The sequence below is a fragment of the Salmo salar genome, chromosome 17, assembly GCF_965601325.2.
Source record: "Salmo salar chromosome 17, fSalSal1, whole genome shotgun sequence".
Classification (NCBI taxonomy): Eukaryota; Metazoa; Chordata; class Actinopteri; order Salmoniformes; family Salmonidae; genus Salmo; species Salmo salar.
The window spans coordinates 63,621,560-63,648,947 of record NC_138307.1 but is presented as its reverse complement, the minus strand read 5'-3'; the positions used below and the strand labels follow the sequence as shown (position 1 = coordinate 63,648,947).

General features: G+C 40.1%; 1 long non-coding RNA gene and 1 gene segment (V, D, J or C); both read right to left on the bottom strand.

The window, feature by feature from the left end:
* Positions 1-17,699, bottom strand: part of LOC106576385 (Ig kappa-b4 chain C region-like) — a 40,484-nt gene extending 22,785 nt beyond the window's left edge. The window contains 1 exon segment of the C gene segment in view: positions 16,132-17,699. Within this exon segment, the coding sequence occupies positions 16,132-16,189 (58 nt within the window).
* A 2,409-nt stretch (positions 17,700-20,108) lies between these two features.
* LOC106576386 (uncharacterized) lies at positions 20,109-26,142 on the bottom strand. The gene is made up of 3 exons (XR_001321934.3): positions 26,128-26,142; positions 25,289-26,044; positions 20,109-20,622 (listed from the first exon to the last, which is right to left on the bottom strand). It is a non-coding gene; the product is annotated as an uncharacterized LOC106576386 (long non-coding RNA).
* Positions 26,143-27,388: the final 1,246 nt, after the last annotated feature.

Here is a 27,388-nt window from a genome sequence, read left to right as displayed (position 1 = left end):
TACACATTGAACACTCTTCAGTTTGTCCATTTTCATCGCACACGTTTTTACATACATTTTTCAAAATATTAAATTTCAATAGCTCCTTGGTCATGTGACCAACTGACCTCAAACAAGGTTCAGAATATCCACTCAGTGGTCTACACATTGCACATTCTTTAGTTTGTCCATTTTCATCTCACACGTTTTTTACATGAATATAAAATGTTTCAAATTTCAATAACTCCTTGGTCATGTGACCTACTGACCTCAAAGATTCAGAATGTCCACCAATTACCCTTAAATATTGCACACCCTTTAGTTTGTCCCTTTTCATCTCACACGATTTGACATACATTTTTCCAAATGTAAAATTTCAACAGCTCCTTGGTCATGTGACCTACTGACCTCAAACACGATTCAGAATGTCCACTGACTACCCTTAAATATTGCACACTCTTGAGTTTGTCCATTTTCATCTCACACGTTTTGGCATACATTTTTCCAATTTTAAAATTTCAATAGCTCCTTGGTCACGTGACCTACTGACCTCAAACAAGGTTCAGAATGTCCACTCAGTGGCCTACACATTGCACACCCTAAAGTTTGTCCATTTTCATCTCACACGTTTTTACATGAATTTTAAATGTTTCAAATTTCAACAGCTCCTTGGTCATGTGACCTACTGACCTCAAACAAGATTCAGAATGTCCACTTATAAATTAATCACCCTTTAGTTTGTCGATTTTCATCTCACACGTTTTACATACATTTTTCTCAATGTACAATTTCAAAAGCTCCTTGGTCATGTCACCTACTGACTTCAAACAAGGTTCATAATGTACACTCAGTGGGCCTACACATTGCACACCCTAAAGTTTGTCCATTTTCATCTCACAAGATTTTACATGAATTTTAAAATGTCAAATTTCAATAGCTCCTTGGTCATGTGACCTACTGACTTCAAACAAGGTTCAGAATGTCCACTGACTACCCTTCTATATTGCACACCCTTTAGTTTGTCCATTTTCATCTCACACGTTTTGACATTAATGTCAATAGCTCCTTGGTCATGTGACCTACTGACCTCAAGCAAGATTCAGAATGTCCATGGACTAGCCTTATATTCTGCACACTCTTGTTTGTGTACTGTAAAATCAAGCAGTGTAACGTACATTTTTCATAGTTTTACATTTCAATAGCTCATTGGTCATGTCAATTACACACCTAAGAAGTGTGCAGTGGATATACACCCATATTGCATAACCTCTCGTCATGTATCTTCTATATTGTTGTACATTAATATTAGCTTTACAATTAGATGGTTCAGTCCAGTGTTGTGTTTACCCTTTTTTTAAATATCTATCTATAATAATTGGTAGTTCTAAGTACTTATTTTCCCTGTTTTTTATTTTCCACAGTATTTCACAGCGGTACACAATAGGAGAGAGACAGATAATATCTCCTTTCATCATTAATATCAACCATAAAGGAAAAGGGTAAAGTACGAGAGTCATGCTATTAATTGTCCAAAGCAGGGATGGAGAGTGAGGTAGTGAGGTAGGCTGCAGTGGGTTTGCTGGTCAATACATATACTGAACATGTAACCACAGTAATGTTGGCTCTAGAATCAATGAATAAAAATTGCATATTGACAAATTAAACAGAAATTGTAGCCCTTTAATCTTTTCCAACATGTCAACAGACACTTTACTTCAAATAAGTACAAAACATTTCACAGTATTAACTTTCTCTTTATCCCTGGTTGATGTACATTTCAGAGACTCTTCAGTGTGGATGGGGTATAGCATACATTTTTGAACAACAAAGACAGACCTAGTTACAGCACATGGAACCACCGTTGGCATGCAAAACATTCAATCTAAAACAAAACAAAGCGTAACACGTTATAAATAATATCAAATATCAATACAGTATGACGAATTAGACATCCATTGTGTTATATAATAAATTGTCTTACATGCCGTCACTGTTGTCAAAAGATTCTAAACATGCTTCTACACCTGCATTGCTTGCTGTTTGGGGTGTTAGGCTGGGTTTCTGTACAGCACTTTGAGATATCAGCTGATGTAAGAAAAATACATTTGATTTGATTTGATGTTAAATAACGTTACTAACCCAGTCAGTCTTTGGGCCACATCCAGATTCTTTATCAGCGGCACACATGAAGCAGTTGTTGGCTTTGTTGAACTCTGAAATCATAGGCATGAACTGAACATATGGCTGTCCACACGACTACATAAAAATAAAGAATTTACATTTACTTTGAATTTAAATGTAATTACATAACTGACATTTTTATTATATCCTCAGCCATTTCTTTTCGCAGTTGCTCAATGTTTTTTTGTGAAGGTTCTATATCAATTTGGGAGGGGATGTTGGGGAACTTCTGTGCAACTTCCTTGGCCATCTACACCAAAAAAATGAAATAGAGTTTTGACCTAATTGTCACATAACAGCTAACTGTCATGACGTTGGCCTGTGGGTAAGGTTTATGACCCCCCCATAAATACCTTTCTCCCTTCCCCTCTCTTTCTGACCATACTGAAGGACTTGAATAGCCTGTGTTAAATATAGAGAGTCTGGGAACATCAAACAAATGGGGGAAAAGGAACCATATTTCGGTAATAGAACCAGTTGGAAATATGCGTTGGAACTTAATGAGTATGGATGTCAGTTCGGTTGTCATCTGAGACATTATGACTGATGACAGGACGACATAAACTGTACCTGGGAAAGTCTACACATTCTAGTTATCAAATTCACATGGAATTGTTGTGCAATTTAAATGTTTGATATTGAAACTGTTTGTTAGAAGATTAAATGTAATTTTAGCTTCCAAATGAGAGAATTGGGTTTTCAGAAGGAAAGTGCCCTGCTTAATCAGTGGCTGTGAAGAGACAGGGGTTAATAACGATGAAACACACCCTTCTCCCCTGGCCACTATATAAGTCAGTGACGAAAATGTAACCCCGAGTCCCCGGGATGTGAGGTCTGCAGCCTCTGCGTTAAAAGGACACACACGTCAAGTACAGAACTAAGCCAACTTCAGCGTGAGCTTTGGTTTTGAATGGTATGAACTTTGAACACTTATTCACTACAGAAGTGATACTTCCTAGCTGTTGAGTTAGCAGCGGCCGCTGTAGACGTGGGCTAGGAAAGGACGGACTACGGATCCAGTCTAACACACGACGAAGATACGACAACGTATACAATTTACCACCAGAGACATTCTTCCGAGGACAGGAAGATCCCTGTTGGCCAACACCGCCAGCATCTACGACCAACCTACCGAAGCGCAGCTCAGAGTAAATATTTATTGCATTTTCCTTTTCCAAATGGCCGATAATTTAGAATGCATACAATTCTGTATTTACGATGGCATAGCTGTTTCTTTTGTTCCTCAGTCTTTCCGCTCTTTCATTCAAGCCCAACCCCCTTTCTTTGTGTAACGAGTCGCCATGTCGGCTCCGTCCACCAGGGGCGTTTTCTGTATGACATAATTTGCATTCTGTGTATATGTAATTCTGTGTGATTAGTTTAGGTATTTGGTAAATGTCACGTCCTGACCAGTATAAGGGGTTATTTGTTATTGTAGTTTGGTCAGGGCGCGGCAGGGGTGTGTTTGTTTTGTGTTGTCGGGGTTTTTGGGTATTGTTCTATGTTTTGTATTTCTATGATTTTTCTATGTTGTGTATTTCTTTGTTGGCCTGGTATGGCTCTCAATCAGGAACAGCTGTACATCGTTGTTGCTGATTGGGAGTCATACTTAGGTAGCCCTGTTTTCACCTGTCTTTTGTGGGAAGTTCTTTTTGCACTGCTGTGTGTGTAGCCTGCAAGACTGTCAAGCTGTCATTCGTTTTCTTGTTTTTTTGTTGTGTTCAATAAAAGTTTAAGATGAGCACTCAACCCGCTGCGCCTTGGTCTACTCAATACGACGGCCGTTACAGTAAATAAATAATTAAACCCAATTTTGTATTGCTGATTCAACTTGTTAGCCAGGGTTCGTGCAAATAACCAACAATTTACGACATTTGGAATGAGATTGACGTGAGGTAAAGAATACGTCATTAAATCAGAAAACTCAGAGATCAGATATTATGATATCTGAAAGTTATATTAGGAAAATTATAACTTTGTAATCTGAATATTTTCCTTGGTGCCCCTACCTCCTAGTTAATTACAGTTACGTGATTAATCAGTTTAATCGCGTAATAATAATTACAGAGAGTTATTTGATAAACATGTCTTCCGTTTTATTGATGCAATAGACACGACATAACCATGCATTATTGAAAATATAACTATCAAACCTGCATTACAAAGACCCCGCGGCTGAAGGTGTCCTGCTGCATGGTGTGAGTTATTTACCCTCCTTTCCACTTTATATCCACCCAGTTGTCTTTTCCATGGCAGGATCTTCTCATTTTGAAGTAATCTCTTTTTTATGTAAACATAATGGGATTCTGATTAGTTATAGGCAAATGAATACACAGCCCAAAACAGTATGCTGATTTCCTTATCACTATAATCTAGTAGAGGTAATTTCCTTTATGCCCCATTCTGCACATAGACACTAAACCATTTACAGGAGAATAATAAAAGTAGCATATAGGATGGACATAAGCTCTGAAGTACTCTTATAATACAATAGAGACTGATAGTCCTGAAGTACTAGTCCTGAAGTACTAGTATAATGCAATAGGGACTGATGGTACTTATGTATTAGTATAATAGAATAGGGACTGATAGTAGTGAAGTACTAGTATAATAGAATAGGGACTAATAGTTTCCGAACTGCTAGTATAATACAATAGGGACTGATAGTACTTGTAACGCCCTGGCCATAGAGAGGGTTTTTTTGTTGTCTATTTTGGTTAGGCCAGGGTGTTACATGGGTGGGCGTTCTATGTTTATTTTTCTATGTTGGTTTGTTTCTTTGGTTTGGCCGTGTGTGGCTCTCAATCAGGAACAGCTGTAGATCGTTGTTGCTGATTGAGAGTCATACATAGGCAGCCTGTTTTTCCTTTGGGGTTTGTGGGTGATTATTTTCTGTCTAGGTTTGTGTTAATCCTGACAGGACTGTTTGGCTGTCGTTTCTTTTTGTGTTTTGTTTGTAGTGTGCATTCGTTTATTAAAATCCTTTATGATGAACACATCCTCCGCTGCACCTTGGTCTCATTGCGGCGACGGTCGTTACAGTACTAGTATAATACAATAGGAACTGATACTACTGAAGTATTTGTATAATGCAATAGGGACTGATTGTACTGAAATACTAGTATAATACAATAAGGACTGAAAGGATTGAAATGCAGTTCTCGTATAATACAATAGAAACTGATAGTACTGAAGTACTAGTATTATCAAATAGGGATTGATAGTACTGAAGTACTCGTATAATACAATTGGGACTGATAGTACTGAAGTACTATTATATTATAATATGGACTGATAGTACTGAAGTACTAGTATAATACAATAGGGACTGATAGTACTGAAGTAGTAGTATAATACAATAGGGGCTGATAGTACTGAAGTACTGGTATAATATAATAGGGACTGACTGTACTGAAGTATAACACAGTAAGAAATTATATGCCTGGTATATGAGTATAATCCACTGGAGAACACATATAAATACGTTTTTATCTCTGATTTACAGTATAAGGTATTCAAAACATGATCAAATACTCTGTATAATCTGTTTCATAGTTAACAGTTATGAATGTGGCGTTACAAGGAAGATTATTTACATACAAGACACTTTGCTTTAGCAGCACATGCTTCAGTGGTCTGGGAGTGTTTATATCCCTGGGAGTTGAATACTTCATAACTGAACAGAACAGAACAGAACAGAATTTCAACAATTACTTTTATCATGAGGTTTGTGTGGATGTTGATGTTCCTAATTCAAGCTATGATTTACAATTTGTTGGTCTAAAATCACTTTTTTGTATGTTTTATCTTAATTTTGCCTCAAATTGAGAAAACGAGACATTAGAGATTTAGACAACATGGCCAAATGTTATCACATAAATAATGAGTTCTTAAATGTCTCTTCTTCAGAATCTAGAGGTCAGTACACTGTGACTCAGACTCCTGCAGTGGAAACTGTTCTCCCAGGACAGACAGTCTCTCTGAACTGTAAAACAAGCAGTAATGTGTATTATGCAGAAGGCAAATATCCCGAACTAGCCTGGTACCACCAGAAACCTGGAGGAGCTCATAAACTCCTTATTTACCTTGCTACACGACTTCAGTCTGGGACTCCATCTAGATTCAGTGACAGTGGATCTCATAGTGACTTCACTCTGACCAGTGGAGTCCAGGCTGAAAATGCAGGATATTACAACAGTGATCCAGTGTTCACACGGCAATATTTTTTTTTTTTTTTTTAATCTTCACATTTTCAAACAGTCCATTTATATTTTCCATCGGGGCTATACATTTGGACGAGGTTTTTTTCTCGCCTGACTAGCCTCGTTTCACTGCCAAAAATAAAATTAAACCATCTAGTGTTCAGCAAAATAACAACACAATGTCAAATACAGGTAGCCTAGTCAAATAATTAACATCCAATCACATTAACCGTTACACTCTCGCGGGAATTCCTCTAACGGTATATAGCCAAACGTAGGTGCTGCTCATGTTGGTATCTGTACTGATGCGCGAAAGCCATGACAGGGAGACATACTGTAGTGGAGTGGTAAAGCGCGTGCAAGCAGTTGCTCTCGAAGCCACTTGGGTACACTGCAGCATCCACCGAGAGGCTCTTGCTACCAAGGGAATGCCTGACGGCTTGAAAGACGTTTTGGACACTACAGTGAAAATTGTTAACTTTCTTAAAGCAAGGCCCCTGAACTCTCATGTATTTTCTGCACTATTCAATGATATGGCGGCGACCATGTAACGTTTTTACAACATACAGAAGTGCGCTGGTTATCAAGGGGCAAAGTATTGCCATGTTTTTTTTAATTGAGAGAGGAGCTTAAAGTTTTCTTTACTGACCATCATTTTCACTTGTCTGACCGCTTGCATGATGACGAGTTTCTTACATGACTGGCCTATCTGGGTGATGTTTTTCTCGCCTGAATGATCTGAATCTAGGGTTACAGGGACTCTCCGCAACTATATTCAATGTGCGGGACAAAATTGAGGCTATGATTAAGAAGTTGGAGCTCTTCTCTGTCTGCAGTAACAAGGACAACACACAGGTCTTTCCATCGTTGTATGATTTTTTTGTGTGCAAATAAACTCAAGCTTAAGGACAATGTCAAATGTGATACAGCGAAGCACCTGAGTGAGTTGGGTGCACAATTACGCAGGTACCTTCCCGAAATGGATGACACAAACACCTGGATTCGTTATCCCTTTCATGCCTTGCCTCCAGTCTACTTACTGATACCTGAACAAGAGTGTCTCATCGAAACTGCAACAAGTGGTTCTGTGAAAATGTAATTTAATCAGAAACCACTGGCACATTTCTGGACTGGGCTGCACTCAGAGTATCCTGCCTTGGCAAATCGCGCTGTTAAGACACTGATGCCCTTTGCAACCACTACCTATGTGAGAGTGGATTCTCGACCCTCACTGGCATGAAAACTAAATACAGGCACAGACTGTGTGTGGAAAATGATTTAAGACTGAGACTCTCAAATACAACCCAACATTGCAGAGTTATGTGCATCATTTCAAGCACACCCTTCTCATTAACCTGTGGTGATTAACCAATCATTAACCAATTTTCGATGAACAAATAAGGTTTTATATGTAAGGTGGTTAAATAAAGAACAACATTATTGATTATTATTCTATTATTATTTGTGCCCTGGTCCTATAAGAGCTCTTTGTAACTTCCCACGAGCTGGGTTGCGACAAAAACTCACTTATTCTTATGTTTAATAAATGTATCGTGTGGCAGGCTTACAATGATGGCAAAAAACAACATTTGAGAGTGTGCTGACCCTGGTGCTAGAGGGGGTATGCAGCTGGAGGTTGAATGATTGAACGGGTACGGGTCTATAAAAAGTTTGGGAAACACTGATCTACACTACGCTATCAACACTGCACTATCTACACCATCTACCCCACACCATCTACATATATTATCTACACGACAATATCTACACTGCACTATCTGCATACACTATCTACACGGCACTATCTGCAATAACTATCTAAACAATTTATTACAAAATATACACCACACTATCCATCTACCCTACACTGTTTACATACACTATCAACATATACACTACCGACACTACACTACATACACTATCATATCCATTTATCTGTCATTAATTACATGATGGCATAGATGTTATGTCTCCCTCCCTGAATCCACCATAGAGGTTAAATCCAGTCCAATCCCTCACATCTGGCCCAGTCCAGGGTATTTCAGGCAGTGAAACTGTTCAACTGCTAGACTGGTAGCTGTGGGAGTGAAACTGAGATTTACATACACATAGCTGGGTGGTTCTGCTTGTCTCAGAATAGAACAGCACTGTCACCAGATGTTCACTCTGTTCCCAGAGGGTTGGATGTAGAAAAGACTCTATGACTATGTTGAAGATGTGATACCGGTGGAATGATGTGGATCTTGTAAATCAAATGTAGCTCAATACAGGTGTGATCGATCAAATGTTCATTAACATTAGCTTACTGTCTTTATGAGTATATACAGTGCCTTACAAAAGTATTCACCTCCCTTGGCGAAAAGTGGTGCGTGCATATGTATACGACCCCTTTGCTATGAAACCCCTAAATAAGATCTGGTGCATCCAATTGCCTTCAGAAGTTACATAATAAGTTAAATGAAGTCCACCTGTGTGCAATCTAAGTGTCACAGTATATATACATCTCAGTATATATACACCTCTTCTGAAAGGCCCCAGAGTCTGCAACACCACTAAGCAAGGAGCCTACCACCAAGCAAGCGGCAAAATGAAGACCAAGGAGCTCTCCAAACAGGTCAGGGACAAAGTTGTGGAGAAGTACAGATCAGGGTTGGTTATAAAAAACTATCCAAAACTTTGAACATCCCACAGAGCACCATTAAATCCATTATTAAAAAATGGAAAGAATATGGCACCACAACAAACCTGCCAAGAGAGGGCCGCCCACCAAAACTCTCAGACCAGGCAAGGAGGGCATTAATCAGAGAGGCAATAAAGAGACCAAAGATAACCCTGAAGGAGCTGCAAAGCTCCACAGCGGAAATTGGAGCATCTGTCCATAGGACCACTTTAAGCCGTACACGCCATAGAGCTGGGCTTTATGGAAGAGTGGCCAGAAGAAAATAAGCAAACATGTTTGGTGTTTGCCAAAAGGCATGTGGGAGACTCCCCAGACATATGGAAGAAGGTACTCTGGTCAGATGAGACTAAAATTGAGCTTTTTGGCCATCAAGGAAAATGCTATGTCTGGCGCAAACCAAACACCTCTCATCACCCTAAGAATACCATCCCCACAGTGAAGCATGGTGGTGGCAGCATCATGCTGTGGGGATGTTTTTCATCGGCAGGGACTGGGAAACTGGTCAATATTGAAGGAATGATGGATGGCGCTAAATACTGGGAAATTATTGAGGGAAAACTGTTTCAGTCTTCCAGAGATTTGAGACTGGGACTGTTTTTTTGTTTTTTTTGTCTTATATCTCGTTTGCCTGCAATATTTTTTATTGTGAAACAATCTCAACGCTCTGCGTTACAGGGAAGACATCCTCCTCCCTCATGTGGTACCCTTCCTGCATGCTCCTCCTGACATGACTCTCCAGCATGACAATGCCACCAGCCATACTGCTCATTCTGTGCGTGATTTCCTGCAAGACAGGAATGTCAGTGTTCTGCCATGGCCAGCAAAGAGCCCGGATATCAATCCTATTGAGCACGTCTGGGACCTGTTGGATCGGAGGGTGAGGGCTAGGGCCATTCCCCCCAGAAATGTCCGGGAACTTGCAGGTGCCTTGGTGGAAGAGTGGGGTATCATCTCACAACAAATCTGGTGCAGTCCATGAGGAGGAGATGCACTGTAGTACTTAATGCAGCTGGTGGCCACACCAGATACTGACTGTTACTTTTGATTTTTTCCCCCCTTTGTTCAGGAACACATTATTCAATTTCTGTTAGTCATATGTCTGTGAAACTTGCTCAGTTTATGTCTGTTGTTGAATCTTGTTATGTTCATACAAATATTTACACATGTTTGCTGAAAATAAACGCAGTTGACAGTGAGAGGACGTTTCTTTTTTTGCTGAGTTTAGTATCTAGACCTCTCCTGTTAATCTGTTAACATTGTAGGATCTAGACCTCTCCTGTTAATCTGTTAACGTTGTAGTATATAGACCTCTCCTGTTAATCCGTTAACATTGTAGCATCTTGTGTTAATATGAACTGCTGTAAAATGGCGCCGGAGAAGAAGGCAGACATTTTCCGTCCATTTTTTTGTGTTGTTTGTAACTTGTATTTTTACTCATTTTGAACATAATGTTGCCGCTACCATCTATTATGACCGAAAATAACTTCTAGACATCAAGACTGCGATTACCACGCACTAGCAGAGTCCTTCATTTCCTTTCACGACTCTGATGAGCCCGACACAAAGGATATACTGCTTCCTCGGGAACAGGCCCCAATCCCCGTAATCTGCGTGAAGAGGAGGCGGTGAAAGAGGGGCCGAAAGGGCCCCCACTTCCCTCCGTTCTGCTAGCAAATGTGCAATCTTTGGAGAATAAAATCGACGAGTTTCGCGGAAGATTAAACTACCGGCGGGACATTAAAAACTGTAACATCTTATGCTTCATGGAGTCGTGGCTGTACGACGAAAACATCAACATACAGCTGGCTGGTTATAAGATGTTCCCGGGAGGATAGAACAGCGACGTCTGGTAAGACAAGGGGCGGCGGAATATGTATTTTTGTAAATAACAGCTGGTGCACGATATCTAAGGAAGTCTCGAGCTATTGCTCACCTTCGGTAAAGTATCTCATGATAAGCTGTAGACCACACTACCTACCGAGAGAGTTTCCATCTGTATTCTTCGTAGCTGTTTACATACCACCACAGTCAGAGGCTGGCACTAAGAGAGCATTGAATGAGCTGTATTCCGCCATAAGCAAACAAGAAAACGTTCACCCAGAGGCGGCGCTCCTAGTAGCCGGGAACTTTAATGCAGGGTAACTTAACCTGTTGGGGCTAGGGGGCAGTATTTTCACAGCCGGATAAAAAACGTACCCGATTTAAACTGGTTAATACTCTTGCCCAGAAATTAGAATATGCATATAATTAGTAGATTTGGATAGAAAACACTCTAACGTTTCTAAAACTGTTTGAATGGTGTCTGTGAGTATAACAGAACTCATATGGCTGGCCAAAACCTGAGAAGATTCCGTACAGGAAGTGCCCGGTCTGACAATTTGTTATCCTTCTGTTGCATCTCTATCGAAAATACAGCATCTGTGCTGTAACGTGACACTTTCTAAGGCTTCCATTGGCTCTCTAAAGCCACCAGAAAGTGGAATGGGGTGTCTGCTGTCTCTGGGCAAAGTACAGCAGCAGAGTTTGTAAGTGGTCAGCCTGGGGACAGTGATACTGAGATGCGCATTCTCGAGACTTCTCCATTTTTTTTCTTTCAGCCTTTGAATGAATACAACGTTGCCCGGTTGGAATATTATCGCTATTTTACGAGAAGAAATAGCATAAAAATTTATTTTAAACAGTGTTTGACATGCTTCTAAGTACGGTAATGGAATATTTTGAAATTTGTCACGAAATGCGCTCGTGCGTTACCCTTCGGATTTTTTATTCCACATAAAAAATCCTGGTTTCTTGCTATAATACCAGCCAATATTTTACAGTGATTTTAAAAAAGTAAAAAAAAAAAAAAAAAAACATTTTGTAAGTAACAAAACGGAGGTATTTGGATATAACTATGGATTATTTGGAACCAAAACAACATTTGTTGTTGAAGTAGAAGTCCTGGGAGTGCATTCTGATGAAGAACAGCAGAGGAAATCCAATTTTTCTAATAGTAATTCTGAGTTTAGTGAGCCCCAAACTTGGTGGGTGTCAAATTAGCTAGCCTGTGATGGCCGAGCAATGTACTCAGAATATTGCAAAATGTGCTTTCGCCGAAAAGCTATTTTAAAATCTGACATAGCGTTTGCATTAAGGAGTTCTGTATCTATAATTCTTAAAATAATTGTTATGTATTTTGTCAACGTTTATCATGAGTAATTTAGTAAATTCACCTGAAGTTTTCGGTGGGTATGCTAGTTCTGAACATCACATGCTAATGTAAAAAGCTGTTTTTTGATATAAATATGAACTTGATTGAACAAAACATGCACGTATTGTATAACATAATGTCCTAGGAGTGTAATCTGATGAAGATCATCAAAGGTTAGTGCTGCATTTAGCTGTGGTTTTGGTTTTTGTGACATATATGCTTGCTTTGAAAATGGCTGTGTGATTATTTTTGGCAGGGTACTCTCCTGACATAATCTAATGTTTTGCTTTCGTTGTAAAGCCTTTTTGAAATCGGACAATGTGGTTAGATTAACGAGAGTCTTGTCTTTAAAATGGTGTGAAATAGTCATATGTTTGAGAAATTGAAGTTATAACATTTTTGAGGTATTTGTATTCCGCGCCACGCGATTCCACTGGCTGTTGACTAGGGTGGGACGCAAACATCCCACCTAGCCCATTGAAGTTAAATCCGTTTTACCAAATTTCTATCAGCATGTTAAATGTGCAACCAGAGGAAAAATAACTCTGGACCACCTATAGTCCACACACAGAGACGCATACAAAGCTCTCCCTCGCCCTCCATTTGGCAAATCTGACCATAATTCTATCCTCCTGATTCCTGCTTACAAGCAAAAATTAAAGCAGGAAGCACCAGTGACAAGATCAATAAAAAAGTGGTCAGATGAAGCAGATGATAAGCTATTGTTTTGCTAGCACAGACTGTAATATGTTCCGGGATTCCTCCGATGGCATTGAGGAGTACACCACATCAGTCATTGGCTTCATCAATAAGTGCATCGATGACGTCGTCCCCACAGTGACCGACCGTACGTGCATACCCCAACCAGAAGCCATGGATTACAGGCAGCATCCGCACTGAGCTAAAGGCTAGAGCTGCCACTTTCAAGGAGCGGGACTCTAACCCGGAAGCTGATAAGAAATCCCGCTATGTCCTCCGACAAACCATCAAAAAGGCAAAGGGTCAATACAGGACTAAGATCGACTCATACTACACTTGCTCTGACGCTAGTCGGATGTGGCAGGGCTTGCAAACCATTACAGACTACAAAGGGAATTACAACCAAGAGCTGCACAGTGACACAAACCTACCAGACGAGCTAAACTACTTCTATGCTCGCTTCGAGGCAAATAACACTGAAACATGCATGAGAACACCAACTGTCACGGAAGACTATGTGATCCCGCTCTCCACAGCCGATGTGAGTAAGACTTTTAAACAGGTCAACATTCACAAGGCCGCAGGGCCAGACGGATTACCAGGACGTGTCTTCACTGACATTTTCAATCTCTCCCTGTCCGAGACTGTAATACCAACACGTTTCAAGCAGACCACCATAGTGTCTGTGCCCAAGAACACTAAGGTAACGTGCCTAAATGACTACCGACCCGTAGCACTCATGTCTGTAGACATGAAGTGCTATGAAAGGCTAGTCATGGCTCACATCTACACCATCATCCCAGCAACCCTAGACCCATTCCAATTTGCATACCGCCCCAACAGATCCACAGATGATGCAATCTCTATTGCACTCCACACTGCCCTTTCCCACCTGGACAAAAGGAACACCTATGTGAGAATGCTATTCATTGACTACAGCTAAGCTTTCAACACCATAGTGCCCTCAGAGCTCATCAATAAGCTAAGGACCCTGGGACTAAACACCTCCCTCTGCAACTGGATCCTGAACTTCCTGACAGGCAGCCCCCAGGTGGTAAGGGTAGGTAACAACACATCTGCCACGCTGATCCTCAACACAGGGGCCCCTCAGGGATGCGTGCTAAGTCCCCTCCTGTACTCCCTGTTCACCCATGACTGCATGGCCAAGCATGACTCCAACACCATAAATTAAGTTTGCCGACGACACAAAAGTGGTAGGCCTAATCACCGACAATGACGAGACAGCCTATAGGGAGGAGGTCAGAGACCTGGCCATGTGGTGCCAGGACAACAACCTCTCCCTCAATGTGATCAAGACAAAGGAGAGTGTTGTGGACTACAGGAAAAAGAGGACCGAGCACGCCCACATTCTCATCGACGGGGCTGCAGTGGAGCAGGTTGAGAGCTTTAAGTTCCTTAAACTACCAATAAACTAACATGGTCCAAGCACACCAAAACAGTCGTGAAGAGGGCACGACAAAACCTATTCCCCTTCAGGAGACTGAAAAGATTTGGCATGGGTCCTCAGATCCTCAAAAGGTTCTACATCTGCACCATCGAGTATCCTGACTGGTTGCCTCACTGCCTGGTATGGCAACTGCTCGGCCTCTGACCGCAAGGTACTACAGAAGGTAATGTGTATGACCCAGTATATCACTGGAGCCAAGCTTCCTGCCATCCAGTACCTCTATACCAGGCGGTGTCAGAGGAAGGCCCTAAAAATTGTCAAAGACTCGACCACCCTAGTCATAGACTGTTCTCTCTGCTACCGCACGGCAAGCGGTACCGGAGCGCCAAGTCTAGGTCCAAGAGGCTTCTAAACAGCTTCTACCCCCAAGCCATAAGACTCCTGAATATCTAGTCAAATGGCTACCCAGACTATTTTCAATGCCCTCCCCCTTCCCCCTCTTTACCACACTGCTACTCTCTATTGTCATCTATGCATAGTCACTTTAATAACTCTACCTACATGTACATATTACCTCAACTAACTGGTGCCCCCGCACATTGACTCTGTATCGGTACCCCCCTGTATATAGTCTCGCTAGTGTTATTTTACTCCTGCTCTTCAATTACTTTTTACTTTTATTTCTTATTCTTATCCGTATTTTTTTTTTAACTGCATTGTTGGTTAGGGGCTCGTACTTAAGCATTTCTCTGTAAGGTCTACATCTGTTGTACTCTGCGCATGTGACTAACATTTGATTTGATTTGATTTGTTGGTTGAAGATGTGGTTTCAAGTGAGAACATAAATAACTAAGCAATAACATTTAGGTCTGATATTTTTCAAAGAACAAATAGAACACATCAACTAAGTAATTACAAGAAGTTCAGCTACAGTAAGAGATTATCTTCAGCAAAGGACACAACAAAATAAAGTGAATTGGAAATGCCCTCTAAATATGAATGTTAAAGTTAGATTGTTTAGAAGATGTGGAGAAACACTAAAGTAATATGATAAAAAGCAGATTTATGAACCAAACAAGTATAAAGTGGTTAACTAGAGTTACTAATCATACGGTGTCAGTTATACATGTCATACAGATATTGTTTAGGAATGGATCTGATCAGAATAGCCTACTCATATTCATAGTATTTTCATCACATATCATCCATGTTAGATCATGAAGTCAGTGACAACCATAACTGAGACCCTTTGTCTTCACACTAACAGTAAAGTTTACCATGAATACAATGCAACAATGATGAATACTATATACAATACTATTAGTTATTATACCAGAATTGGAAGTGATATTCTGCCATTATACAAATCAGACATACAAATAAACCTACAATTTATCATTTTGATTCAATAAATATTTATTTGAAAGAAGGCTCAGTCAAAAGTCACATTTAACCAAAAATATTTGAGTTAAAGACAATAAAAATATATATTTTAAAATCTCACAAACAGTAATACACAATGCAACAACTATAATCCATATTATTAAATAGTTATACTAGAACTATCCTCTGCAATCCATCAAACCACACATTTAAATAAACACCTACATTTGAACATGTTGGTTAAATAACAATTCATTTGAAAGAAGGCTTAGTCAAAAGTAATATAATTTTTTTTTTAATTTAGAAAGTAAAATATGTAAAAATCGCAATATTTTCATAGAGACAGAGTTTCAAAGTAAAATACCCCAAAAAAGAATCTGAAAGAAATGTCAAAGAGCGTGTTACTTACTTCCAACATCAAGTCTGGTGCTGCTACCAAAAGTGTACCACAGTGATACAATCCCCATTACTGCTCGTACAAAAACATCCTGGACATTTGGCAAGCTTAATTTCTTTAGACTGTGGTTCAAATAATTAACTCTGATATAGTATGAATACTTTTCAGAAATGATTTAATCTACTCAATTAGAAATAAAGTGTTTTACATTTTGATTTCCTTAAGATTGACCAAACCTGACTTTTTCTAGTACAATTCCTACTACTGTAGGTGCAGTATGTTTTTTCATACAACTAATCTAAAATGTAGGCTAATCACTTTCATAGTTTAAAGGCAGGTCAAATTTGATTAGACGTTTATAACATTTATATTCAAATTGGCCATAGTATGTGTAGGCCTTGTGTATTTTTTTTAAATCATCTAAAAAAGTTAATTTGAAAAATCCTCAGTATCAAGGCAAAATGTATAGAGATATTGAAACACGGCATCAAAAGGTGAATAAAATTGTTAATTTTGTTCTTTACTTACTTCCAACATCAAGTCTGGTGCCGCTACCAAAAGTCCACCACAGTGATACAATCCCTATTACTGCTGGTACAAAAACCTCTCTGTGTTGTGATGCTGCAGCTTTTACAGTGAAGATCACTCATACAGAATCATAACCAACACAAATACACATTAACATCTTCCAGGTAGAACAAACACTTCATATTAGCTGTTTCTAGGTAATACAAATATGAATTGTATCTTAAATCCAGTGTCACGGTTGTCGTAGGATGAAGAAGGAGCAGACCAAAGTGCAGCGTGTGTGTCGTTCCACATTTTATTTATACTGTGAAACCATGCAATACATAAATAAACTGAATGACAAAAACAACAAAACGGGACACAGAGGTGAAACATACACTACTCAAAATTAATCTCCCACAAACCCAGGTGGGACAAACACCAACTTAAATATGACCTCCAATTAGAGACAACGATGACCAGCTGCCTCTAATTGGAGATCATCCCAAACAAAGCCAACATAGAAATACAAAACTACAACATAAATATAGAAATACAAAACATAGAAAAACACCCCCTGTCACGCCCTGACCTAATCTACCATAACAATAACCTCTTACTATGGTCAGGACGTGACATCCAGATTAGTATTTTTTCCTTCTTCTGTGTATCAGGTGTTCTCCTTGTCTGTAGGTACAGTCCAGCATTAGATCAGTGTTGCTAGTATTCCTCCATATTGTCCATATGAAAGACAACAACAGTTCATTACATCTGATCATCATCAGAATAAAAATATGATGGTGGTGTGACATAAAAGTTGCCAGTTAAAAGGAATGAAGTAAACAGTTGCTGTTTGATGTTATTAAAGGGGCGGCATGTATCTAGTGGTTAGAGTGTTGGGCCAGTAACCGAAAGGTTGCTAGTTCAAATCCCCAGGCCGACACGGTGAAACAACTGTCGATGTTCCCTTGAGCAAGGCACTTAACCCTAATTGCTCCAGGGTCGCAGTTGATAATGGCAGATCCTGGTCGTGACCCCCCTCTCCGAGGCTGTCTCAGGGGGAGTTGGGATATAAAAAAAATAAACATTGTTAATTCACACATGCGTGAAATAGGACAAATATAGGCACCACCTAGTTATTATAAAAGAAAACTCATGCAGGACAAAATATATTCTAATGGGAGCCTACTTGGAAACTGAAATAGATTTGAAACATCATTTGCATAATGCATCTGCCCTTCTGCTCTTAGAGCATTTATATCCCTGTGAGTTTAACACTTCATGACTGAGAGCTGTCCTTCATGACAACAGAACCCACAACAACCATGACTTTTATCACCATGTTCATCTGGACACTTGCTTTCTACATCAAGGGTAAAAAACAATAAGAGTTATGTGTTTGTACAATGAAAAGTAAACAATTTGAGTGAACTGAAAGACTGAAATTGTGTTTTTAATTCCAGGTAATGTACAATTACTTGTTTTCTCTGTTTCAGAATCCAGAGGACAGATCACTGTGACCCAGACTCCTGCAGTGAAAGCTGTTGTCCCAGGACACACAGTCTCTCTGAACTGTAAAACCAGCAGTAATGTGTATAGTAATTGTTACAATGGTCAGTCATGGGGCCATCAGTGTCTATCCTGGTACCAACAGAAACCAGGAGAAAAACCCAAACTAATGATGCTCCCAGGGAACAAACTCCATTCTGGGACTCCATCTAGATTCAGTGGTAGTGGATCTGGGAGTGACTTCACTCTGACCATCAGTGGAGTCCAGGCTGAAGATGCAGGAGATTACTACTGTCAGAGTTACCACAGTGGTAATGTGTTCACACAGTGATACTGAGCCGTACAAAAACCTCCCTCAGTCAGACTGCACAGTGACTGTACTGCTACAGCTGGGACCTACTGCAGGTGCTGAGGGGGAAGAGACAGTGACATGGAACACTGATCAGTAGATGAGGTCAAATTTGAATATGTTAGAAAGCATCATTCAGATCACATGTTCCCCATCATCATCCTCATCATCATCATCATCATCGTTATCAAGGTTGTGACTAGTTATGTTTGTCATGACCTGAAAGTTCACTTATAAAAGTTAGATGTTTTGAAACCCATGTTTTATTTAATTTTGCCTTTATTCAGGTTAGTCTCTGAGAGACCTGGTCAAAATAGCAGCACAAAGGTTTACACACAATTACAACATAAAACACAAAGCACTACAGATTAAAAACATCAATTTACAAATTGAGAAAATAATTATTTGGGGAGATGTGGTGCATTTAGGGGTTAAAACATTGACAGCCCCCCACTTCATTGTCCACCATAGTTTTTACCCTCGCTACAGTAGTCAGTCAAAGAGACAAGCTCCTGCAATTTCATGTCCCTTTGAAGCTCCTTCCAAGTGAAAGAGCCAGAGAACTGGAACACTTTTTTACCCAGCTCTGTACAGTCAACAAGACATAGTCATGTGTAGACGATAGTTGTCATTTGTCTGCTGGTCAATGTAGGTACATCGATCAAATGTGAGCCATTACCAGTCCACATGAGAAGCCAAACAAAAGGTGTTATGACCTCAACATGAATTCAAAGTTATAACCACTTCAGCCCCCCAGAACAAGTTCCCATATCAAATGTCTGATGTAAGTGGATGTGTTAATCTACGGAAGTATAAACTTTTTGTCCTGAGTAGGTTACTGACTGCTAGACCTGTGATTGAGACCTGATGCTGGACTGAACCATGACACACATATACACTACACTATCTACAATATCTACACTATCTACACTACACACATACACTATCTACACAAAGTATAATACTCATTTTATCTGTCATTAATTACATTATGGCATATATGTTATGTTTCACTTCCTGCATCCTCCATACAGGTTAAAACCAGTCAATCCCTCAAATCTGGCCCAGTCCAGGCTATTTCAGTCAGTGAAACTGTTCAACTGCTAGTGTGGTAGCTGTGGAAGTGAAACTGAGATTTACATAGACAGGTCTGGGTGGTTCTGCTTGTCCCAGAATAGTGCAACACTGTCACCAGATGTTCACCGTCCCCAGAGTGTTGGAGGTAGAGAAGACCAGGGGAAATAATGAAGTGTAGAATACACATTGTTGAAAACCATTGCTAAAACATCTAATTTAATTAACATTGTAAATATACATGTGTTATGAAAAGTAACTATTTAGAAGTGAGAGTTCTGAGAGCAGATCTTAGAGGTTTATTATCACTAATCATTATCACTGGTATTGATGCTACAGTATAACAGGATCATTCAGTTGTAGAAATGAATGCAGAGTATTTGTTGAATCAGATACACTTTTAAGTCTGTTTGAAAACATGAGAGTAGCTATATGGTGGTAAATATATGGTAAATTATGAAAGAAGCTGATTGATATAAATTAGTATGAAATATGCTGCCTATTCATGAGATAGAGATCATTGGAATCATGATTAAATAAACTCTTGCGGTTATTTTTTAATCAAAACAAGCTTTATTTGAACTCAGAGGCAAGAAGACATGTACAACTAAATCTCAAAATAGTTCATTTAGCACACAGCACTACTGATATTATTCACTATTCTACTGTAACATTCAGCTCTTAAACACTAATGTTTCCTTCACTTGCACCATGTGGGGACTCTCTAGCCCCCTACAATGGCTTCTAGACACTACAGTGACTTTTCCGGAAGGCGGCCGAATCACTGGTGTCGTCGTGGGCGACCCTGCAGGTGTAGACCTCTCCCTCTTCCCAGCGTGCCTTGCTCAGGGTCAGGGTGCTGCTGCGACTGTAGCGGCCACCTTTCTCTTCTTCTGTGGTGGTCAGGACCTCCTCCTTCACCTCCGCCCCGTCCACCTCCCAGCTCACCATCGCCCCCTGGGGGGAGTAGTCACTCAGCAGGCAGGCCAGTGTGGCCGAGCCCCCGGAGAGCTGCTCAGAGGACGGGGGGAGCAGAGACACTGTGGGCCTGACAGAGGGACCAGCTGGAAAAGAGGAGAGAGGAGAGGGTCAGCTACCACTACTACTCTATAACATTAGGAGAGGAGAGGGTCAGTTACTACTACTACTACTACTCTATAACATTAGGAGAGTAGAGGGCCAGTTACTACTACTACTACATAACATTAGGAGAGGAGAGGATCAGTTACTACTACTACTCTATAACATTAGGAGAGGGTCAGTTACTACTACTACTCTATAACATTAGGAGAGGAGAGGGTCAACTATTACTACTACTACTATATAACATTAGGAGAGGAGAGGGACAGTTACTACTACTACTACTCTATAACATTAGGAGAGGAGAGGGTCAGTTACTACTACTACTCTATAACATTAGGAGAGGGTCAGTTACTACTACTACTCTATAACATTAGGAGAGGAGAGGGTCAGTTACTACTAATACTCTATAACATTAGGAGAGGAGAGGGTCAGTTACTACTACTACTCTATAACATTAGGAGAGGAGAGGGTCAGTTACTACTACTACTCTATAACATTCGGAGAGGAGAGTGTCAGTTACTACTACTACTCTATAACATTAGGAGAGGAGAGGGTCAGTTACTACTACTACTCTATAACATTCAGAGAGGAGAGTGTCAGTTATTACTACTACTCAATAACATTCGAAGAGAAGAGAGGGTCAGTTACTACTACTACTCTATAACATTAGGAGAGGAGAGGGTCAGTTACTACTACTACTCTATAACATTCGGAGAGGAGAGTGTCAGTTACCACTACTACTCTATAACATTAGGAGAGGAGAGGGTCAGTTACTACTACTACTCTATAACATTCGGAGAGGAGAGTGTCAGTTACTACTACTACTCTATGACATTCGGAGAGGAGCGTGTCAGTTACTACTACTACTCTATAACATTAGGAGAGGAGAGGGTCAGTTACTACTACTACTATATAACATTAGGAGAGGAGAGGGTCAGTTACTACTACTCTATAACATTAGGAGAGGGTCAGTTACAACTACTACTACTCTATAACATTAGGAGAGGAGAGGGTCAGTTACTACTACTACTACTCTATAACATTAGGAGAGGAGAGGGTCAGTTACTACTACTACTCTATAACATTAGGAGAGGAGAGGGTCAGTTACAACTACTACTACTCTATAACATTAGGAGAGGAGAGGGTCAGTTACTACTACTACTACTCTATAACATTAGGAGAGGAGAGGGTCAGTTACTACTACTACTCTATAACATTAGGAGAGGAGAGGGTCAGTTACTACTACTACTAGTCTATAACATTAGGAGAGGAGAGGGTCAGTTACCACTACTACTCTATAACATTAGGAGAGGAGAGGGTCAGTTACTACTACTACTCTATAACATTAGGAGAGGAGAGGGTCAGTTACTACTCTATGACATTGGGAGAGGAGAGGGTCAGTTACTACTACTACTCTATAACATTAGGAGAGGAGAGGGTCAGTTACTACTACTACTCTATAACATTAGGAGAGGAGAGGGTCAGTTACTACTACTACTCTATAACATTAGGAGAGGAGAGGGTCAGTTACTACTACTACTCTATAACATTAGGAGAGGAGAGGGTCAGTTACTACTACTACTCTATAACATTAGGAGAGGAGAGGGTCAGTTACTACTACTACTCTATAACATTAGGAGAGGAGAGGGTCAGTTACTACTACTACTCTATAACATTCGGAGAGGAGAGTGTCAGTTACTACTACTACTCTATAACATCCGGAGAGGAGCGTGTCAGTTACTACTACTACTCTATAACATTAGGAGAGGAGAGGGTCAGTTACTACTAATACTATATAACATTAGGAGAGGAGAGGGTCAGTTACTACTACTCTATAACATTAGGAGAGGGTCAGTTACTACTACTACTACTCTATAACATTAGGAGAGGAGAGGGTCAGTTACTACTACTACTCTATAACATTAGGAGAGGAGAGGGTCAGTTACTACTACTACTACTCTATAACATTAGGAGAGGAGAGGGTCAGTTACTACTACTACTCTATAACATTAGGAGAGGAGAGGGTCAGTTACTACTACTACTACTACTCTATAACATTAGGAGAGGAGAGTGTCAGTTACTACTACTACTCTATAACATTAGGAGAGGAGAGGGTCAGCTTCTACTACTACTCTATAACATTAGGAGAGGAGAGGGTCAGTTACTACTACTACTAGTCTATAACATTAGGAGAGGAGAGGGTCAGTTACTACTACTACTCTATAACATTAGGAGAGGAGAGGGTCAGTTACTACTACTACTCTATAACATTAGGAGAGGAGAGGGTCAGTTACTACTACTACTAGTCTATAACATTAGGAGAGGAGAGGGTCAGTTACTACTACTACTCTATAACATTAGGAGAGGAGAGGGTCAGTTACTACTCTATGACATTAGGAGAGGAGAGGGTCAGTTACTACTACTACTCTGTAACATTAGGAGAGGAGAGGGTCAGTTACTACTACTACTCTATAACATTAGGAGAGGAGAGGGTCAGTTACTACTACTACTCTATAACATTCGGAGAGGAGAGTGTCAGTTACTACTACTACTCTATAACATTCGGAGAGGAGCGTGTCAGTTACTACTACTACTCTATAACATTAGGAGAGGAGAGGGTCAGTTACTACTAATACTATATAACATTAGGAGAGGAGAGGGTCAGTTACTACTACTCTATAACATTAGGAGAGGGTCAGTTACTACTACTACTACTCTATAACATTAGGAGAGGAGAGGGTCAGTTACTACTACTACTCTATAACATTAGGAGAGGAGAGGGTCAGTTACTACTACTACTACTCTATAACATTAGGAGAGGAGAGGGTCAGTTACTACTACTACTCTATAACATTAGGAGAGGAGAGGGTCAGTTACTACTACTACTACTCTATAACATTAGGAGAGGAGAGGGTCAGTTACTACTACTACTCTATAACATTAGGAGAGGAGAGGGTCAGTTACTACTACTACTACTACTCTATAACATTAGGAGAGGAGAGTGTCAGTTACTACTACTACTCTATAACATTAGGAGAGGAGAGGGTCAGTTACTACTACTACTCTATAACATTAGGAGAGGAGAGGGTCAGTTACTACTACTACTAGTCTATAACATTAGGAGAGGAGAGGGTCAGTTACTACTACTACTCTATAACATTAGGAGAGGAGAGGGTCAGTTACTACTCTATGACATTAGGAGAGGAGAGGGTCAGTTACTACTACTACTCTATAACATTAGGAGAGGAGAGGGTCAGTTACTACTACTACTCTATGACATTAGGAGAGGAGAGGGACAGTTACTACTACTACTCTATAACATTAGGAGAGGAGAGGGTCAGTTACTACTCTATGACATTAGGAGAGGAGAGGGTCAGTTACTACTACTACTCTATAACATTAGGAGAGGAGAGGGTCAGTTACTACTACTACTCTATAACATTAGGAGAGGAGAGGGTCAGTTACTACTACTACTCTATAACATTAGGAGAGGAGAGGGTCAGTTACTACTACTACTACTCTATAACATTAGGAGAGGAGAGGGTCAGTTACTACTACTACTCTATAACATTAGGAGAGGAGAGTGTCAGTTACTACTACTACTCTATAACATTAGGAGAGGAGAGGGTCAGTTACTACTACTACTCTATAACATTAGGAGAGGAGAGGGTCAGTTACTACTACTCTATAACATTAGGAGAGGAGAGGGTCAGTTACTACTACTACTCTATACCATTAGGAGAGGAGAGGGTCAGTTACTACTACTACTCTATAACATTAGGAGAGGAGAGTGTCAGTTACCACTACTACTCTATAACATTAGTAGAAGAGAGGGTCAGTTACCACTACTACTCTATAACATTAGGAGAGGAGAGGGTCAGTTACTACTACTACTCTATAACATTAGGAGAGGAGAAACTGTTATCAGTGAACAAAACCATTTCAGATCAACAATACACACAGGATGAACAACTAGCTACAGTACAGAGAACAACCGACAACACTGAAACACTGAATCTATGAAGATAACGGCAAAAAAAACTCTGGATGGATTTTTAGATAAATGTTCTACAGTTTAGCACACCAAGAGCAACAAAACACTAGGAGGGAGTTTCCTGGAAACAGATGAAGCCTAGTCCTAGACTAAAAATCCCTTTCATATAGTCTGGGTACAGTATCATTTAATATTCACAATTTTAAATAAGACATGAAATATCAATTTATGTCAAATCTACTCAGATAAAAGCCACAAATTACCTCAAAATACTATTCAAAACTATAGATGAGGTTCCCCTTGAAACCATGTCAGTGTTAACATCTACTATGAATACAATACAAAATGTTGCTTATATTATAGAAATAGTAGTTGCTACATCTTGACAGAACAATGACCTGACATGCAATACTGTACGTCAAAATGTGCCCTTTTTAAATCGCACGTTAGAATACTTATGGTTTTATTACCAAATAATAATTCTCTCACATCAGTGACTCTGCCCTCTAAAAATCATCCAATCTGTCCACAGAAATCTCTAAAAATATATAGCCTAGAAGGCTTTCCTCTGGAGAAGATGATAGCATCTCATAACGTTGTTCAATAGCATGATTACATTTAGTTTTATGAGAGAAAGACAAAAATTGACTTACTTTTCAACACCAGTTTTGTGCCACTTCCAAAAGTCCACCACAGTGATTAATTCTGGTGAAGTCTCCGTACAAAAACCTCCTTCACACAAGCGTGAGCACCTTCACACACAGTGCACTCTCAGTACCACCCTGATAGTACTGAAGTACAAGTATAATACAATAGGGACTGATAGTACTTCCGTACTAGTATAATATCATAGGGACTGATAGTACTGAAGTACTAGTATAATATCATAGGGACTGATAGTACTGAAGTACTAGTATAATATCATAGGGACTGATAGTACTGAAGTACTAGTATAATACAATAGGGACTGATTGTACTGAAGTACTAGTATAATATCATAGGGACTGATAGTCCTGAAGTACTAGTATAATACAGTTGTGGCCAAAAGTTTTGAGAATGACACAAATATTAATGTTCACAAAGTCTGCTGCCTCAGTTTGTATGATGGCAATTTGCATATACTCCAGAATGTTATGAAGAGTGATCAGATGAATTGCAATTAATTGCAAAGTCCCTCTTTGCCATGCAAATGAATCCCCAAAAAACATTTCCACTCCATTTCAGCCCTGCCACAAAAGGACCAGCTGACATCATGTCAGTGATTCTCTCATTAACCCAGGTGTGAGTGTTGACGAGGACAAGGCTGGAGATCACTCTGTCATGCTGATTGAGTTCGAATAACAGACTGGAAGCTTCAAAAGGAGGGTGGTGCTTGGAATCATTGTTCTTCCTCTGTCACCCATGGTTACCTGCAAGGAAACATGTGCCGTCATCATTGCTTTGTACAAAAAGGGCTTCACAGGCAAGGATATTGCTGCCAGTAAGATTGTACCTAAATCAACCATTTATCGGATCATCAAGAACTTCAAGGAGAGCGGTTCAATTGTTGTGAAGGCTTCAGGGCGCCCAAGAAAGTCCAGCAAGCGCCAGGACCGTCTCCTAAAATTGATTCAGCTGCGGGATCGGGGCACCACCAGTACAGAGCTTGCTCAGGAATGGCAGCAGGCAGGTGTGAGTGCATCTGCATGCACAGTGAGGCGAAGACTTTTGGAGGATGGCCTGGTGTCAAGAAGGAAAAACATCAGGGACAGACTGATATTCTGCAAAAGGTACCGGGATTGCTCTGCTGAGGAATGGTAGCTGTGGGAGTGAAACTGAGATTTACATAGCGGGCTGGTGGTCTGCTTGTCCCAGAATAGAGCAGCACTGTCACCAGATGTTCACTCTGTTCCCTGCAGGTTAGAGGTAGAGAAGGCTATATGACTATCTTGAATCTCTGATACTTGTAATATATGTGGACAACTTTTAAAACAAATGTAGCTTAATTAAGGATGGTGTGATCATCACATTGTTGAGAGTCCAAGATATCGATATTGAGTTTAAATTATTCCTTGTCTAGTACAGACAAGGATGACAGAAAAGGTAGTGGTTGTTCTGGGACAGGTTCAAGGAGACATGCTATTCCACTGAACCTGTCCTGGAGATGGTTCCTTAGCCACCGAAGATCCTCCTCTGTGGGCTCTCAGGACAGAGAGTTGTAGTCTTAGGCCGGGTACAGGTCCTCCACTGAAAGCACCTGGTTGGGCACGGCTGGCTTCCTCCACTCGAATTCCACATCCGTATGGCCGATATTTTGAACCGCCAAAATAGGCTGCATGGCTACACTTTTGAGCTCCACGGAAGCATTCACATGTGGTAGAGAGAATCCCCTAGTCCAGGGGTTCTTAAACTTATCCGTCTGGGACTCAAATTAGAAATGCTGTGTTTTCCTGGGACCCAAGCTTATGAAAACATGCAACTATACGTAAATATCGGTACATTTCATTGCCCTTATGCCTAAAACAAATGCAATATAGAAAGAAAAAAAAAACAACAATGAAATACTCAAATATTTTTTCATGTTTATCTTTCCCCATTAATAACTGTCTATGTTGGAACTGTTGCTGTTAAAATACAATAACTTAATTCATTCTGAACGGGAATAAACTGACTGATCACATCACAGATTTATAACAGAACCACAGGAGGATGCTGAGGAGGAAAGTTCAAAATAATGTCTGGAACGGAGCAAATGGAATGGCATCAAACACCTG